Here is a 19,130-nt window from a genome sequence, read left to right as displayed (position 1 = left end):
ATTGCCACCTGACACATCAAGGGAAAAATAACTACCTTAATATAAGCAAATGTATTTCAAAGCCGGTCTCCTTCAGTTTACCTTCTCACACTGTTCTGAAGGCCAGTTTGAATGTTCAATGTTCAATGAGGCTCTTAGAGGGCAGGCATAAAAAAGGCAAGTTATTGTAGCTGTGCACCAGGCATAAATAGAGTCTAAACCAAAGGTTAGCATTTCAAAAGAAAAGGTAGCATGATCCTGAAAGTTACCTTGCACTCCTGCTTGGTGAGTTGGATGGAGAGTGTTAAGACGCAGGAAAAATCAATGCAGCGGAGTCACGTCCATCACTTTAACTAGGCAAGCTGGATGCTTCATTCCCTCTCAGGGGCCAATTTACAGAGTAAACAGGACCCTGGAGATGGCATGGCAAATTCCAGCTGTCCCGTTGGTCACTTTCTTAGCACTTATTGGGTTTTATTAACTCACTCACATTGCCTGTACAACACAGCCGTAACAAGGTAGACCTGTAAAACCTTTCTGTGATCTAGGGGCTTTATGATTTGGTAAAATGGTGCAATTTACCACTAAAACCATTAACCTTTCAATTTTTTTAAATGGTTGAACTGGTCGGTTGACCCCACACTGATGGTCTTCCCAACAATCAACGCAGTGTTATGTTAGGGTGCTATTTGGGATAGGGCTTGACTGACTTTGAGTCATTCACTGAATTCACTGAGAAAAACAAAAACAAAACAAAAAACTGATTTGTTCAGGATTGATACAAGTGTAGCCCAAATGGCACAATTCATGTGCATTTTTAGCCTTGTGGACTTTAAATCGCTGCCTCGCGTGCATTTCCGTAAGTCCAAAAGATATATATTTTTATTTTTGTCATTTTAGGTTTCACAAGGGTGCTCACGAGGGCCTCTTTTGCGGTCACTATATGCGCCCTCAATGGCAGCACACTTTTTCCCAACAGTCAAAGCAGCATTACGTTGCAAAAGTGTAGACTTAGATGAAAATCACAAAGGCTTAAAGACACTGGGTCTGTCCCAAATGGAACTCTATGAGTGAGTCCTTGAATGATTCACCTGAACCTTTATGTCACCTATGTGAATATAGGTTCAGTAATAAAACTTATGAGTGAATCATTTAAATGTTTATTTAGCTGTTTTGTTCAATCATTCACTGAGTCGATTCATTTTAAAGCATGGAGTAATTCAAAAACACCACTACTGTGTGTGCTTCCATGTGTGCAATTTAGTTGGGTGCAGAAATAATATAAGTTACCCAGTTCTATTACTATATCTGAAACTCCCATTTTATTGGCTGCCCTTGGTAGAGCCTTTACTTTATTTAATTTTAGTTCATCATAATTAGCTACAATATATAAAACAACACTAGAAGGATAATTTAAATAAGACACGTACAATAGCGTTTCTCAACACACCAGACAACAACAGCAGAATAGGAAGAGGAGGAGGCTTTCCTCTCCGCATGCATTATTAATAAAGGACCAGGAATTGCCTTATCACACTCCTTAAAGGTGACATTGAACATGACAAGACTGTACAACCCTCTGACCTCTGTACTTCTCAGAATTGTGAGGAGTGCATTAAGTCTTGGGCCATGAGTGTATGCTCTGTCTTGTTTAATGTGGCTGTATTTGGTGGGATATCCACCCAATCTGCTGACAGAGGGAAATTCTGTAAAAACTATAGGGTTTGTCTCCACACCTGCAAGCACACTAACAGATCTGTTCATAAATTGATTCTCTCACACTCCCATATGCACACGTACCGACCAGCACACTGTTTAACAAATGCAGCCTTAGGAGTGTTACTGTGTGATGCTATAAATCACATTAATGGGGATCAGCAGACTGCATACTGTTCATAACAGAAAGGCCACACACACACACACACACACACACACACACAGTCTTGAGGTCTCCATTCTTTCTTTAAAGAGATGGTCTACTGAAAAATTTAACTTTGCTAATTGTTTACCACATCATTATTTCAAACATGTGTCTTTCTTCCAAAAAGCTGCAATTGTATACCTATTTTCAGTTTTATTTTTATTTTATATATTAAAATAAATAAATGGATAATTAAGTTTTAATGTTGTTAATATGTCTATGTGGGGGTTTTAATATGATTTAAGACAAATATGTGCAAATTCGTAAGTCAACGCCATTGCTGAGAACACGGTTTGAAAATCTTACGTCAAAAACTGTATTGTAGCCAATCATGTCAAAAGCAGGAAGCAGGGGAGTCTCAAGAGAAGCCAGCCTATCCTGGTATATTTTTCTGTTGTTATGAAAAATCGTGTAGCTTTAGCAATATAGCGGGTGAATTATGTATATGATGTGTATTACGATGTTATGATGAACTATATGCCTTTCTCCATTGACGTTTTAAAGTGGTTCAAAGCGTTTCTAAGGATACTGATTTTCAGCAGGAAGCTGCTTGACTCTGAGATGGCAGGTGTTTGCTACTCGCCAGATATCCCTCATCTGTTTTCACCTGCGAGTGCGTGTTTTAGTTGCTGCTTTATTAGCGTGCTCTTTATTGCTTCTGCTTTTATAGTGGATGTTGTTTAGCTTTTAGTCTGCTATCCATTCATTTGCTGAGAGCCTCCATCCATGCATGTAGCTATGTAACCAATTTTCTCGCAGAGTTTGAGCACTTACATTTATTTGTGATTTAATATTTCACCAGAAATTGGAAATGGAGAGAAAGTAGCTCTTCCTTTCCATATTCCACACCTCCTCCCCGCAGCATTGGCTCTTATCAGATGCAAGTAAAAAAAAAAAAAAAAAAAAAAAAACACGAGGAAAAATCTCTGGCTTGTGCATTTTACTGCTGATTTAATTAGCCATCTCTTGGTAAGTTCACCTCAGTATCTGTCACACCTCACTAAAATGAAAATCCATTCTCTGGGAAAAAAGGTAGATTAATGAATGCCCTTTGTAATAAATGAAAATGGGAAGCGCAAATATGCATAGTCATGAAATTTAATTGTGCTTTCTGGTGATTGGGTTTTGCTGGGAGTGGGTGTGTGAGAGAAAAGGCGTTAGGGCCAGAGGTGGCTCAATGTAGCGCGTAACGCACAGCTTCAGCTGCCTAATGAAGCGAGTGTTTATGACTGAATGCAATTGTGTCATCCACTACAGTGAAACGCGCACACACGTCCTTAGGTGTGCTTACAGACCACCATCACACTGAATTTGTTTACTCGTGTAGATTGCTGTGAAAACCCTGACATGCTAGTTTATTTCTCATGAAAACAAACACAATCTTAATGTATTTATCACTGTCCCTTATGCTCACCAAAGATGCATTTATTTGATCTGTAATATGGTAAAACAGTAATATTGTGACATATTATTACAATATAGTAGAACTTTTTTTCTATATTAATGTTTTAAAATGTAATTTCCTCCTTTGATGGCAAATCTGAATGTTCAGTATCATTACTCCAGTCTTCAGTGCAGGCACGTCGTTATGGGTGGGCCTGACAGGTCTAGGACCGCCCACCCAAAACTTCACCCTAATGTTGTTCCACACTCGTAAGATCTCCGTTCATCTTCGGAACACAGTTTAAGATATTTTATATTTAGTTTTATATTTATATTTAAAAATGTTGTCAAAACTGATTGAAAACAGCAAATACGCTCACAATTTGTGCTAAAATAGTCCAAATGTTTAATTAAAAAAAATAAACGTTTATGTCTTTTTTGATGTATCTGCGCAAGTTCAGCAGACAAGGAGGTTCGAGATTGGATATAGCTTTTGAAAGTGTGAAAATAATTTCCATTAAAGGTCCCAGGGCATGACATTTTTATTTTATGAGGTTTTTCAACATTAAAATGAGTTCCCTTGCCTGAATGTTGTCCCCAAGTCGCTAGAAATTTTGATCAGTATAAAATGAGATGCCTTTGAGAAACTGAGAGCACAGATGAGCTGATCTTGAATTCTCCTGTTATGACGTCATACCAGGAAAGGTTTCCTCCCCTTCCTCTGCTTTGCCCGCCCAGAGAATTAGTAGAGAAAGGAGTCCGTTTTATCAGTGGGTGTCTGCAGCACAGGCTTTACTATACGGATTCAACAGCAGCACCACAAACTCAAAGTGAGTAACAGTGTTCATTAATCCCTGATCTGGGATCAGTGAGTTCTGATGTGTAGCTAATCATTCAAGTTCACACAGACTTTGCTTTCCTGCAGCTGGCCGTCTTGATGCGTCAGTGAATCAAGTCAGTGACTAAAACCATCAACTTAACGTTGTTTTTGTTAGCAGCATGAAACAAATCTGTTATTTAAATGATTAAACTAGAGAGAGCATTTAAAAAAGTCTTTATAATGTTCGGATTGGTCAATCACACGTTTGAATGACGCTGCTCATTATGCTCAACAGAAGCTCTTACTGTATTCATGTCGATGTCGTGTTTGTTGTTAGCTGTGGTAAAAGCATTTTGTGAGAGAAATAACGTTGCAAATTTCACTCGTGTTTATTCAGAGCTCTCAGATACAAACAAAATAAACTCGCGCTCTCAAAAACTCTGTACAATAACACTTCGTCAGCAATCTTTCCCCAGTTCCATTTCTCTATGGCGCTGCAGCTGCCCCAGCTAAACCACGCCCCATCCACATGTTATCTAATTTTAAATGCAAAGATGTCAGCCAACCAAACAGTGGGTGTTTTCACTGAAGACTCACAGCAGACGCGCCCCTTGAAAACAGAGCATTCTAAACAGAGGGCTAATATCAGTATAGAAAAAATGCCTTTTATTTCTAAATTATGACATTTTTTTCTGTAAAAACCATACTATCAATATAAGTACACCCCAGGAAACATTATAAAACAATAAAACAACCCATGCCATGGGACCTTTAAAGGACAATGTTACAACAGTCGTTGTTTAAGTACCTTTAACATGTAAAACGGTCTCGGAGTCATCGCTAAAACAGGAGATGAAGAAATCCACAACACTTAGTACGTCTTCGGCTAAAGCCGAAATCGCCCCCCCTATAGGATGCTATTTGAGGGGACAGCCATTTGTAGTGGTGTCCAAAACCCTAGTGGACATTATTAAGTGCACTCATTCAATCCAAGCCTGCAGTCTCCCTCTCAGAAACTGAAGCCTCCGCGCCTCGATTGCCCCCAGGTGACCGGTCCCAGTATCGCCGCAACTCCGTGTTTTCTAATGGATGCGAGGCAAACCAAACAATCACATTTCACTTCAAAAAATTTTTCCCCAAAGTTGGTTTATGTCATTGTAGGCAAATATCATCACAATGATTTCATTTCAAGTGTTCGTTTTTTAAATAAATAAGTTTAGTTTTAGTTAGTTATTTGATGCTATAAAAATGGGTGTGTGACGACATGATTGACAGCTGACAGCGACGTCTTCTCTGAATGAAGTAGTCAATGAGGCACTAACAGACTTTTTTCGGGATTTTTGGGAGCAGAATGGAGCTTTATCTTTAATTTCTACATTTCCGTAACTGTTTATATCACACCAAAATAACTCATTGTTCTGCATCTGTGAGAGTGTGGGCGGGCTTTCGATATCGCAGCTGTACTTCCTGCTCTACTTCCTGCTCTCTACTGCGCAACTCCGGTCCCGAGATCAGCGCAGTGCAATCAATCAATCAACTTCATTTATATAACGCTTTTACAGTGACCGTTGTTTTATATATATATATATATATATATATATATATATATATATATATATATATATATATATATATATATATATATATATATATATATATATATATATATATATATATATCCGGGTAGCTACAAGTGCTTTTGAGAATGAAATAATTCTTTCAAATTTCACCAGGATAGTGCCATTAAACCTTTTTTATGCAGTTTAGTCATGAGCAAATCTGTATAACTGATTTTTTCCCCTTATTCTATCTATCTATCTATCTATCTATCTATCTATCTATCTATCTATCTATCTATCTATCTATCTATCTATCTATCTATCTATCTATCTATCTATCTATCTATCTGTCTGTCTGTCTGTCTGTCTGTCTGTCTGTCTGTCTCTCTGTGTCTCTCTCTCTCTCGCTCTATATATATATATGTATATGTATATGTATTTATTTTTTATTTTTCTACAAACATGACATTTAAAATCTCTTCAAGATTAAGTAGGTGTTTTTTTGAATAAGCTGTAATGTGGACTAAAACTTTTGCTGTTTAGTCAAAGTTCTGGCTACGCAAGACTAGCCCTCTCTGGGCGCGTATAGCTTTATCAAATTACTCTGACTGGTAAATATTTTTCCACCATCTCTATGAAGAGAGATGGTTAGGAGGGGTCATGAATAATCCCAGGGCCTGATAGCGCGCTCCCTCTTTCTGTCTCTTTTCCGTCTGCCTGAAGACACCCATTGGTTCGAGCCACAGCGCTTCATTTTCTCTAGATGTCTCTCCTGCTTCCTTACATGCTGCGTGTTTTCATCATCGTTGTGGGACATCAATCTGTCTTCCACGGTGCGTGCGGGATTGCAGTCACACGGCGACACCTATCAAACGGGGGGAGGTCGGAAAGCCACTGCTTTCCCGTTGCCACATAAAAGCCGTGCATTTAGCACACATGCACAAATAAATACAATGAAAGCAGAAAATGCGATAAAGAAATAAGTCATACTAATTAGCACGCTAATTCTTTGAGGACTGTGCCAGCTTGATAAAGGATGCTAAAGCTTATTAAAGTAAAAGCAGCGTCGTAAATTTTTAATTCTTTTTATGTCATATTTTTTCCTGCACAGCTTTATTTTAATCCCACTTTATGAAGTTTGCTGCGTGTAGGGTGAGTGGGTGGGAAGAAAAAAGGAAGGGGGTTTGATTGTGTCGCTGTAAGGCAGCAGGGGTCTCCGAAACAGATGCATTAACACGCCACAGGCCTTTGTTGCCACCTAGGGTCCAGACCACGCTCTCGCTTTTCCTCCGTCTTTGCACACTTAAACTCCCTTACGCTCCCGCACATTTCTCTCCCTCTCTCTCTACTTCACACAAGTTAAGTATTTTTTTCTTCCTTTTTTTTGCCCTTTTAAAATCTAAAATGCAATTAGAATGAAGAATGTGGCATTTCATTATCATACATGTATAAGCAGTAGCCAGAGGGCTGGCTGCCGCATGGAGAGTGAATGGCAGAATGAAGGCTCCGGCTTTCCCTGGAGGAGAGTGATGGAGATATCCCACAAAGCCACTGCCTGTCAGCGTGATCGGGCCCGCAGTGGGCCGGCGTCTCCACCATGTCTCTGCCTCACAAAGCAAATGTCACACTGTCAGCAAAATGAGCACCCTGTTTTTTAAAAAAAATAGACGATTTGATATGGGAGCTTTATAGAGTGAAGAAGTGAACTTCACATATTGGATTTATTTTTATTTTGACATGTATATCGGAGTATTGAGAAAAGCGTTTTCTCTGGCACATTCACAAGGCTCTGGGTAAGTGTGTCCATGGTCCGCAGTGTGTGTGTGTGTTCACTACTCCTAATGTGTCTGCACTAACTTGAATGGGTTAAATGCAGAGGACAAATTCTGAGAATGGGTTACCGTACTTGGCCTTCGCGCGTCAATTCCACTTTTACTTTTAATGGCCGATGTGTGTACGCGTCCTGTTCTCTTTTACCCTATAGCCGTGGTTCTCTAACTTGTCAGATAATTTGATCAAATCGAAACAGGAAGTACTGACAGTGTTTTCGAGCATACTGTCTCTTTATGTTTACCCTAAACAGTAAGCCGTATAATGCCATGCTTTATTAATATCAATTTAGTTTTTACAGAAATCGTGGTGTTAGATCCCGCCATTATTCCATTTTGCAGGTCTGTTAATCAACCAAAAAAAAAAAAAAAAAAAAAAAAAATTATATATATATATATATATATATATATATATATATATATATATATATATATATATGGAATTTATCTATTAACTGTGACTTGTGCCTTAAGAAACTCCTAATTACTGCTTATTAATAATTAGTAAGGTAGTTTAGGTTAAGTTTATGTATTGGTTAGGATTAAGGGATGTAGAATATGGCAGAATGAGGCATTAATGTGTGCTTTATAAGTACTAATAAACAGCCAATATTCAAGTAACGTGCATGCTAATAAGCAATAGTTAATAGTGAGAATTTGACCCTAAAGTAAAAGTGACGCTATTGGACCAAATGTGTATAACTAAAATACAATAAATAATACAATATTTTACAATAAATATAAAGGTTACTTTTTTAATTATGGTCCATTTTAGACATTCTACTAAATATAAGTAACTTTGAAATTACATGTTAACTCTTTCACACTGGAGTATTAGTAGACTGTTAGGTTACGATTAGGTGTTAGGGTTCGGGTCAGTAGAATAAGTAGATGTAGTTGCAAAGGTACTTAGTAGAATGTCTGTTGGGAGCATCAAAATAAAGTGTTGGTGGATATTGGTTTGTTAGATTGTCTTTTTTCTTTTCTTTTCTTTGTTAGCGATGTGTTACTGGTGTACCATGTCTAGCATACCAAGGAGTGTCCAGGAGCCCTCGTTTCACCCTGCCTGCAGGGATGAACACTAAATCACAAACGGAGCATAACGTGTGGGTTAACGAGTGAGCGTTTGTGTCCATGTGTGTCCATGGGAGTGTGAAAAAGCTCAATCGAGGCACTCCATGAGATTGTTAACACGAACTGGACCACCCTCCCCTCTTGTGTTCCTTTTAAGTGCTGACTGGCCTGATAATAACGTATGGCGCCAGAAGTAATTGGAAAATTGGCAGGCTTGTCAGAGAGATTTGGTGGATGGCACAGACTGATCCGGCAGCAAGGTTCATGAGGTGTCGTCCCACCGTGAGATTTATACCTCCGCACGGCCCGGCAACGGCAAAGTACCCAGAGTTCAGGAAAAAGTAACTCATTTTTCATAAGGTCTGGCTGCATATCAAAAGTCATCCACAGACAGAGACAAGACCCATATGGGAGAGACATTGCTGAATAAAGCAAAGCTGTCTGTCCAGATTAACTGCTGAGACAGCTCTAGAAGCCGCACATTGGGCCTTTAACCCCATTCTGATGTTTGTATGTCTGAAAATTATAGGTTATTAGTATACATTTTCTGTATAAACAGTTTATTACATGGTTATTACTATGTAATTATTAGATTACCATGTTGTTACTATATTGATTTGTTTATATACATGTATTAATAGCTCTAAGGCACAATAGATGCTTTTAATGAGATATCTCAAAACTATGACCTATAGTATTTCCCATATATTATGGCATACTTTATTACAAGGTTATTACTATGTTGTTACACATTGTATTTGCACATATAAATGTATTAATAGCTCTAAGGCACAATAGATGTGTTTAATGAGATCTCTAAAACCTATGACCTACTTTCCCATTTATGATGGCATACTTTATTACAAGGTTATTACTGTGAATTAGGGCATTACTGCAGCGTAACTAATTAATTTGCTTTTTTAAATGTATTAATAGCTCTAATGAACTATATATGCTTTTAATGATATGTGACAACTATTACCTAAAGTAATTTCCCATATGTTGTGGCCACACTTCATTATTAGGTTATTAGTAGCTCATTACTATGTATTTACTATATTCATTGGACTTGCTTCTATAAATGTATTAATAGTTCTAAGAAACAATATGTTTTTAATGAGATATGTGCTCTTGATTCTGTAAGTAAAGCTATGAATCATCATGCGCCTCTCAGCTGCTTTGAGTATAGTGTGTGGTCAGAGCTCTGCCATCACACATGGCTGTGCGTAGATGTGTTTATTAACCTTTGCAGGAGGGGATAATTGCATCTGTCAGACTCACTTAAAAGCTGAGATGGCCGTCATTTCCTGTTTGTCGTCTCCTCTAAATTTGCAGGTTGTGTAAGTGACTCTGGCATGACGTTTGCTCTTTGTTCACTGCCGTAGAGGTGTTAAAATTACCATTTTTCTGAGTTAAGGATAGCATGATGAAATAGTTTAAAAACGGGATTTTGCTAGTACATTTCTTGTAATATACATTCAAATTAGAAAAGAAACTGGACATGACCTAGCTGTCTTTAAATTCACCCTGATTTTTGATCACACTTTTTATTAGGTGTCCTAAGCTACTATGTAGTTATGTCAAAAAATGCTATATTCACATTGTATTGCAAAACACTTTGCTGCTATTGTGGTGGATAGGGTACAGTTAGGGGCAGGAATGGGTATGGGTAATTATAGATGTAATTACATGCAGGTACTTTCAAATATAAGTACAATGTAGAAACATGTATGTACTAGGGGTTGAACGACTTCAGATTTTTTAAAGTTGACCTTTATGTGATGAAAGTCGACATCGACTAGCCGATGATGATGTCATTTATAAACATAAGCCTGAACCTCAAGCTGAGACTTTTTTTTGGTGCACAGCTGATGACAGGGCTGTCCAAAAAGTTATTTCTCCTACATAACAGCTCTTGTTTATCAGTTCTTTTTCTTTGGGTCGTTATATTTCTCACAGATTTCTGCTCATTCTGAATCAGATACGGATAAAGCAGCACAGTAGCAACAGATTGAATTTAGGCTTTCATTCACATATAAACATTGATCAGCGAACAAACATGCAGATAAGCGTTGTCATAAATGACGGAAAAATCTCGTCAATGCCGGGAAAAGAGGTTAATAAGATGCTTTTTTATGTTTCAGGAGGAAGATCCACAAGAGTTTGATGAAGAGTCTGTGAAAGACGAATCGGCAGATCAAGAAATCCCAGACTGAAAAACTCTCTTACCTCACGTGAAGTAATCGTCTTGCGTACACAGTCAGCACCATCACATCATTTCCTGCTGAATAGTGGGATAAAAAATAACTTTCACAATTTAAATCAACAGTCTAGAACTGCCACTGATTCACAAGACTAAAACTTTATTCCTTAGTTAACCAGGAATTGATCAAATGACCGCAATTGCCAGCTTAAAAAAATTGTCAATGCTGTGATCTCTCTCTATATATTTTCAAATATATAGGGCATTGTACAGTATGTTCAAGTCCACCGTCATAAATGAATTTCAGGTCAGAGCTCAACCCAGGGAATCTTTGGAGTGCTGGAAGAACAGCAGTATCTAATGCCAATGCAGCTGATCATGATCTTCACATGAGGCCGTTTCTACCTTGAATACTATGTGCAGACAAAGCCTGTTTTTTAAAGGTTATTTTTCATACACTAATTAAGGTTTCCTGTGACTCATGGATGTGAATATCATACTGGTGTTGTGTCCAGAGTTTCCTCAAGCAATGTTTCTGTTATACTGCAATTGCACACTATGTGTTCCTGTCCCGTAAACACCCCTTTGTTGATCAGCCCTTTATATTTGCTTGTGTTTTTATTATTTCATATTTTTAACACCAATGCATTATTGTAAGGATGAACATGCATTGACACTGCAACTGACAGTTAGTGGCTTGTGTTATATAAATGATTCATTACTTCATGATGGTAAGAGCAAAGTCTATTTTATAGTTTTTTACAAATCTCATTTTTTTACCTACAGTATATTCCAGAACATTATTTATCATTGACAGTGTTATTGTCCATGAGGCAATTCTCAATCTTAAAGGGTTAGTTCACTCAAAAATGAAAATTCTGTCATTAATTAGTTACCCTCATGTCGATCGACACCCATAAGACCTCTGTTTATCTTTGGAACACAAATTAAGATATTTTTGTTGAAATCTGATGGCTGGCACAATGTAATTTCCTCTCTCAAGACCCATAAACGGCATCAACGACGTTGTTAAAAAGTCCATCTCACTACAGTGGCTCTACAATAATGTTATTAAGCGACGAGAATAGATTTTGTGCACACAAAAACGAATTATTGTCGCTTCATAAAATGATTGTAGAGCCACTGTAGTGAGATGGGCTTTGTAACGACGTCTTTAGTGCCTTTTATGGGTCTTGAGAGAGGAAATGGCATTTTGGCCAATGAAGGCCTTTCTGAGCCACACAAATATCTTCATCTGTGTTCTGAAGATGAACGTCTTATGGGTCTGCAATGACAAGAGGGTGAGTAATTGACAGAATTTTCATTTTTGGGTGAACTAACCCTTTAAATATTGTTTCAGTGTTTAAAAAAAAAAAGGTGGAAAAATTCAACACGAGTTCCGGGTCTGTATTTGGGTACTTAAAAAAAGTAATAAACATTACTTGTGCTTTTTGTTTTTTAATTATTAAAATTATTTTTCTCATTGCAACAGGGCCATAACTATTGAGATTCTATCAAGATAAAGGGCACTCAAAGAAAAAGCGGAAGTGCACTTTCCACAACAAACAGGTACAAAATAGGACATGGAACTACAAGTATTTATTTTTCAACATATGGTCAGTGAAAGATGATGATTATGCTTCAGAAAATGTTGATCATCAGCCTTTGAAGAAAAAAAAAACTGCTTATGCAGTATTAGGTTTGATATCTTTTTTGATACGTTTTTTGGGACATGTCTATACACGATCAGGCATAACATTATGACTGGACAGATGAAATGAATAACACTGATTATCTCTTCATTATGGCACCTGTTAGTGGGTGAGAGATATTAGGAAGCAAGTGAACATTCTGTCCTCAAAGTTGATGTGTTCGAAGCCACAAAACATAATAATGGGCAAGCCTTAGGATTTGAGCAAATTTGATAAGAGCCTAATTGTGATGGCTAGACGACAATCAGAGCATCTCCAAAACTGCAGCTCTTGTGGGGTGTTCCTGGTCTGCAGTGGTCAGTTTCTATCAAAAGTGGCGCAAGGAAAGGAACAGTGTTGAACCGGTGACATGGTCGGCGAAGGCTTATTGATACAGGTGCATGGGGAGCGATGGCTGGCCTCAAATTGCGCAAGAGGTTAATGCTGGTTCTGATAGAAAGGTGTCAGAATACACAGTGCATCGCACTTTGTTGCGTATGTTGCACACCCTCGGGGTCTAGTGTAGTCCTTGTTTTGACAGATCAGGGCTGTTTTGGCACCAAAGGTGGAACGCCACACTATTAGGTTGTGTCAATGTTATGCCTGATCGGTGTATATCATTTGTATTTCTGCCATGATGTAGAAATGCTTCAGATTTGATTTCACATGAGACTGCCCAATAATTTTAAGCATGATAGAGAAATTGTATGTATTTAATTCGGGCTATTTTAAATGCTAATATTTTTTTATGTTAGGTACTAGTTTAAATAATTTATTGGTTCTCACAACAACAAAACAAGGAATTTGTGTCTAAAATGCTTTAAAATAGGTAATAGGGCATTCGAGTGTACCATGTTCAGCATGGTAAGTATCACGATGCTTTGATAATGAAAGCATTACTATCATCACTCCAATGATATGCGAGTTGAAAAATGTTTCTCAAGGGTTTAGTGACGCTTGCCGATGGGCAAACCAACAGAAAATTGTCTTTATCCAGCTCTGTTGTGTCTTACTCACAGTGCACGTCATTTAACCATTCCCTCACACCACAGGGGCGAAAGAAAACCGTAAATGCCATTTTATCTTGGCATCTCATTGCCTCGCGAAGCTTCTCCTCCCCTCACCCTGTCAGGGAATCTGGCTTGCATTCTGACATTAATGCATCAAGGGGTGTAATTCCAATTTGTTCCAAAGCAACTATTAATTTGCCCATTTCAGGGCTGTGCAGGAGGAACCCCTGTAAGGCCACTGAACCATGAAAGACATTATCTGAAGGGTTCTGTTTCTTTCCTTTTTTTTTTTTAAGGGGAAGCATTGTGTGTTGCACTGCCGATTCATGCATATTGCTGACACGTCGCTGGTTCCTTCAGCTGTTTGCGATGGACCCCCTGAAGCTGAGCTCTCAGCATGCAGCATGCAGAGTGTGTCATTAGGGTTGTAATAATGGCAGCGGGTGTACTTATGTCAGAGTGGTCTTCTCATTCAAGACCCCCATGCCCCTTCCACAATCTGATTACAACCTCTGCATAATAAAGAGGCCTATGATAGAGACTTCGTGTTCGTGAAGGAGAGCTTTGCTCAGCAAGCATACATTTTATCCATGAGAACTCAGAAACTATCATGTCTAAGAGTATGTGATGACTGTTAGATTACTCTACATTATGCAATGGTAATATGAATTCCAACTGAAGACATTGTGGTCATCATGGTGATGATGATAGTCTAAAGCAAAGCGGGCTGTAATACCTGGAGAAAGTCAAGCATTTCCAATCATTTCAATGGCATCATCTCTTTTGGCATATGCTATATACATAGTCAAAAGTTTTGTGACATCTGTCTTTACATGCGCATGAACTTTAATGACTTCCCATTCTTAATCCGTAGGGTCTATTATGAATTTGGCCAGCCCTTTGCATCTATAACAGCTTCTAAACTTTGTGGAAAGCCTTCCCAGAAGAGTGTGTTTAAGGGAACTTTTGAGCATTCTTCTACAAGCACATTTGTGAGGTCAGGCACTGATGTTGTATGAGAAGGTCTGGCTCGCAGTCTCCGCTCTAATTCATCCCAAAGGTGTTCTATCGGGTTAAGGTCAGGGCTCTGAACAGGCCCGTCAAGTTTTTCCACACCAAACTCACTCATCCATGTCTTTATGGACCTTGCTTTGTGCTTAGGTGCATAGTCTTGTAGGAACAGAAAGGGGCCATTCCCAAACTGCTCCCACAAAATTGAGAGCATGAAATTATCCAAAATGTAATGGTATGCTGAAGCATTGAGTTCCTTTCACTGAAACTAAGGGGGCCAAGCTCTTGGCACAATGCAGTGAGGCAAGTACTGTTCTCCTGGCAACCGCCAAACCCAGACTCATCCATCAGATTGCCTGAAAGCGTGATTCATTACTCCAGAGAACATGTCTCCACGGCTCTAGAGTCCAATGGCGGGGTGCTTTACACCACTGCATTCGATGCTTTGCATTGCACTTGGTGACGTAAGGCTTGGATGCAGCTACTTGGCCATGGAAACCCTGTGTGTGTGTGTGTGTTACTTAACATAAAACATCTTAACATTAAACATGCCATTTTAGTAAGTAAATAACAATCAAAAACAAATTAAACAGTGTATCTGTGCAAAATCAAATGGCTTTCATACGTCTACTCTACACTGTATTGTTTAAAAATATATTATGAAGAATATTGTAACCGAGCAGATAGAAGAAAACCATTGACTACCATAATAGGAAAATACTATGGTAGTCAATGGTTGCTCTATCTGCTTTGTTGCAAACATCTTCATAATATATCATTGTGTTCAGCAGAACAAAGAAACTCATACAGGTTTGGAACAACTTGAGGGTGAGTAAATGATGACAGAATTATCATTTTTGGGTGACCTATCCCTTTAATCACGCCAATCTTTGCTCTGACAGCCTCCACTTCAGTCCTGTGCCACATCATTCTCCGTCTGTCTGCTTCTAATAATTCTGCTGTTTGCTGAGGTAAATAAGACGGTAAAGAATCACTATGAGGCAGTGCGACATTTGCGGAGCTCTGAATATCTACAGTTGCTCTTGCTCCTTGTCCCTGGGTTTTAATTGCTTCGAATATTGCTTTAAATAACATCACCTTGGTATCTGAGCGCCGTGTGGATGACCTTTTCCAGACTGTGTAGTGCTGTGACATAGTCATTTTCCAGCCCTTAATGTACTCAGAGAGTACTCTGTTCGGAGGGAACGTTCACAGGGTGCTAATCTCTACCTCTCAACACCTCGTTCCACACGTAGTCATTAGGATAGGGGGGGTCTTAAAAGGGTTCCTGACACACTGCAGTTAGACATGTTAATAACTCATTTCAAACTGACTGGGGGAAATACTGCATCGAAGATGACAGTGTAAAATGTAATGTGATTTTCTGTTCTTTAAGGTTTTTTGAGGTTCAGTGCCTTTAGTTGGCATGCAATATGTAAGAAAAACGTATTGCATCTATGCTGAATTATCTTGTCTGGGAAGCTTGTGACTCCTAGTCAGGCATATTATGAATTCAAGTGCATTGATTATATTTTGAGCAATAAACCCAAACAATGATGAAAACATTTTTCATCAAAAAAATTGTGAAAAATATCCACTTAAATTTTTATATATACACACACATATATACCAACATTTAGTTTTCATTAAGCAAAATCTCAAATTGAGTGAATAACTCGACTTCCATACAGTACATTTTGCCTTTAAAAAGGATGAAATACAGCATGTAAAATAAAACAATTTGGAAATAACTTAGCAATAACTTACGGCGTCTGGGTTTGCAGTGTATTCGCTGGTTTTCTCCAGCCGAATTTTAGAGGGAGTGGCTGAGAACTATTACGTTGAGGTCGTGCACAAGTTTGAGTTATAGTTCAATAATGGCGGCTGAGAAAGATACGAGAGAATTCGGTCCGTCGTGGCAACCAAATATCCAGAATATAAAGCTGGAGCAAGAACAATCTTTGCTGAGTTTTGTGTTTGGCCATGATGTTGTGGCCCTCCTCCTCACAGGGTTCGGGAAAGGTTGATTTTCCACCTCGCGCCGTTAGTGGTGAAGGAGTTACCATGAAAAGACATTAGTGATGTGCGGTATGCCGGTACTGGAAAAATACCCGTATATATTTGATCCCGAACGGTACAATATGATTTTGCACATTTCGGTATATGCTGCTGTTCCGAAGTTGACCACAAGGTGGTAGTGCGCTACCCAAACTGACGTGAAACCGGCAAGCATAGTTGCCAGGGTCGCGGTTTTCCGCACAATTGGGCTATTTTAAAAAAGGAGTCGCGGGGAAAATTACTGAGCCGCAGGTTGCGTTTTTTTGGGCTACAATATAAAGTACCGTGGCTGCGGAAAAATATAAAAGAGTCAAAGAAAAATTAAAATGGAATAGTTTATTAGTGGGTATTGATCCCTGGGAATGAATTCACTTGGTTGGCAACAACCGCTGCACGTGAGTAGACACGTCACTTGAGCATTTGACTTAAAAAAAAAAAAAGTAATGTTGACTTTACATTTGAAAAATATTTCACAATATTAGCCTAAAGTAACTGTTTTCTGTTTGAATATAGTAAAGTGTAATTTAACCTCCTCAACAAACATATATGATTATGATCAATGTTGAAAACACTTTTAGGATTATTTAATTAATAGAAAGTAAAAATAAAATAATAGTATTTATCTAAAATAGAAAGTGGAAAAGAAGTGAAATTTGTAATTATTTTACTTATAAAACTGATGAAGAACCATCACACCTTGCCAAACATCTGTCACTATCCTGACTTTAAAGGGGGTCGCACACCGGACGCGGAGCTCGGCGGCGTACCACGTCTTTAAAATTCGAACACATTATTTTCAATGAGTGTACGCACACCGGTGGCGGCATTCGGCGCCTGTCCGCGGCGACTCAGGAAGTTGTTCTAAATCCTGCCGCGCCACAGAGCGCCATTTCAAGGCTTTATATTAAAAGTATATTATCGTTAAGGTATACTGATTTCAACCTTTGCTACAAGACACATTTGTTTTACATTCTGAGTTCAACAGCTTGAATAAAGTCTAAACATATTTTGGGGAAATGTATAATAAACGTAGCCTTTTAAAATGTGCGCGTCCGGTGTGCGATAGCTGAGACGCTGCGCGGCGCGCCGCCGAGCTCCGCGTCCGGTGTGCGACCCCCTTAAGACTACTTAAGAGATCGGCAGGGTAGTGTATCATTTAAAAAATCTCATTTAGACATTTATTTTCTTTTAACACTGATCAACCCACATACATCATATGAGATCGAAAATCACAATCTCCAGCGTTCGTTTTTAACCACTGATCTTTATAGATCATAACATTTGCACATGTACTTGCACTAACGTTATTTTCATTTGCGTAACCATCTGTGTTTACGTGAATACTCACTAAAGACGGACATTTGTACATCATTTTGTGTGTTTGACTGTTTAAGGAAACTTCATTTGGAATAATATAACATTTGGATTTCCCATCCCATGTACCAGTTATTATGAAATGCTATAAAATTTCTTGAATGTTCAAAATTGATTTCCGTTATCCATGCCGAGACGAAGGTGAAAATGTTGAATCGGAGCATGCAGAATGCTTTAGTGTAGGTGCGATGTATTTTGAAGCCAGAAGCAATTTGCTCATTTTTAGAGATTTTTGCTGAAATAATTTCTCACAAGAAACTTTTCAAATGACTGATTTGATGTGATCATTTTTGTTGATTAATTTAATGATAAACATTTGTGGTAATTTCCCAAAACTTTCCTCAAAACTTGCATAATTTTACACGCTCACACATTACCCGCACCAATATCAGACCTTGTGGTATCGATTTTCTATCAGTTCGGTATTAGATTGTGGTACCGTACCGAAGCCAAAATTGTGGTATCAAGTAATCCCTAAAAGACATGCGCGTGACGTGTCACGACAAAAGGTTAGCTATTGGTTATGGCAGTTTTTAAACTTCAACAAAGTAATTGATTTCATTTAACTACATAGTTCCTTAATTTATTGTAGTTACCTAATATAAAGTGGGTCCAATATTTTTATATTGTAATAATTTACTAATTAATGTAGAAACAACTAAGTCGACATAGTTAGGGACAGGTGTGGTGTATGGGTCAGTTTAAGGGTAGAGTTAGGGACAGGTGTGGTGGTGTGGGTCAGTTTAAGGGTAGAGTTAGGGACAGGTGTGGTGGTGTTGGTCAGTTTAAGGGTAGGGTTAGGGACAGGTGTGGTGGTGTGGGTCAGTTTAAGGGTAGGGTTAGGGACAGGTGTGGTGGTGTGGGTCAGTTTAAGGGTAGGGTTAGGGTCAGGTGTGGTGGTGTGGGTCAGTTTAAGGGTAGAGTTAGGGACAGGTGTGGTGTATGGATCAGTTTAAGGGTAGGGTTAGGGACAGGTGTGGTGGTGTGGGTCAGTTTAAGGGTAGGGTTAGGGTCAGGTGTGGTGGTGTGGGTCAGTTTAAGGGTAGAGTTAGGGACAGGTGTGGTGTGTGGGTCAGTTTAAGGGTAGAGTTAGGGACAGGTGTGATGGTGTGGGTCAGTTTAAGGGTAGGGTTAGGGACAGGTGTGGTGGTGTGGGTCAGTTTAAGGGTAGAGTTAGGGACAGGTGTGGTGGTGTGGGTCAGTTTAAGGGTAGAGTTA

At 38.7% G+C, this 19,130-nt stretch overlaps 1 protein-coding gene across 1 annotated transcript in view; it reads left to right on the top strand.

The window, feature by feature from the left end:
* phf14 (PHD finger protein 14) overlaps nucleotides 1-11,778 on the top strand; it is a 112,550-nt gene extending 100,772 nt beyond the window's left edge. The window contains exon 17 of the mRNA XM_067426517.1: nucleotides 10,710-11,778. Within this exon, the coding sequence (XP_067282618.1) occupies nucleotides 10,710-10,781 (72 nt within the window). The 3' untranslated portion in view covers nucleotides 10,782-11,778. The remainder of the gene's footprint in view (nucleotides 1-10,709) is intronic.
* The last annotated feature ends 7,352 nt before the right edge of the window (nucleotides 11,779-19,130 follow it).

This window comes from Pseudorasbora parva, chromosome 19, assembly GCF_024679245.1.
Source record: "Pseudorasbora parva isolate DD20220531a chromosome 19, ASM2467924v1, whole genome shotgun sequence".
Taxonomy (NCBI): Eukaryota; Metazoa; Chordata; class Actinopteri; order Cypriniformes; family Gobionidae; genus Pseudorasbora; species Pseudorasbora parva.
The sequence above is the reverse complement of the archived record's forward strand: the minus strand, read 5'-3'. Positions and strand labels throughout refer to the sequence as shown.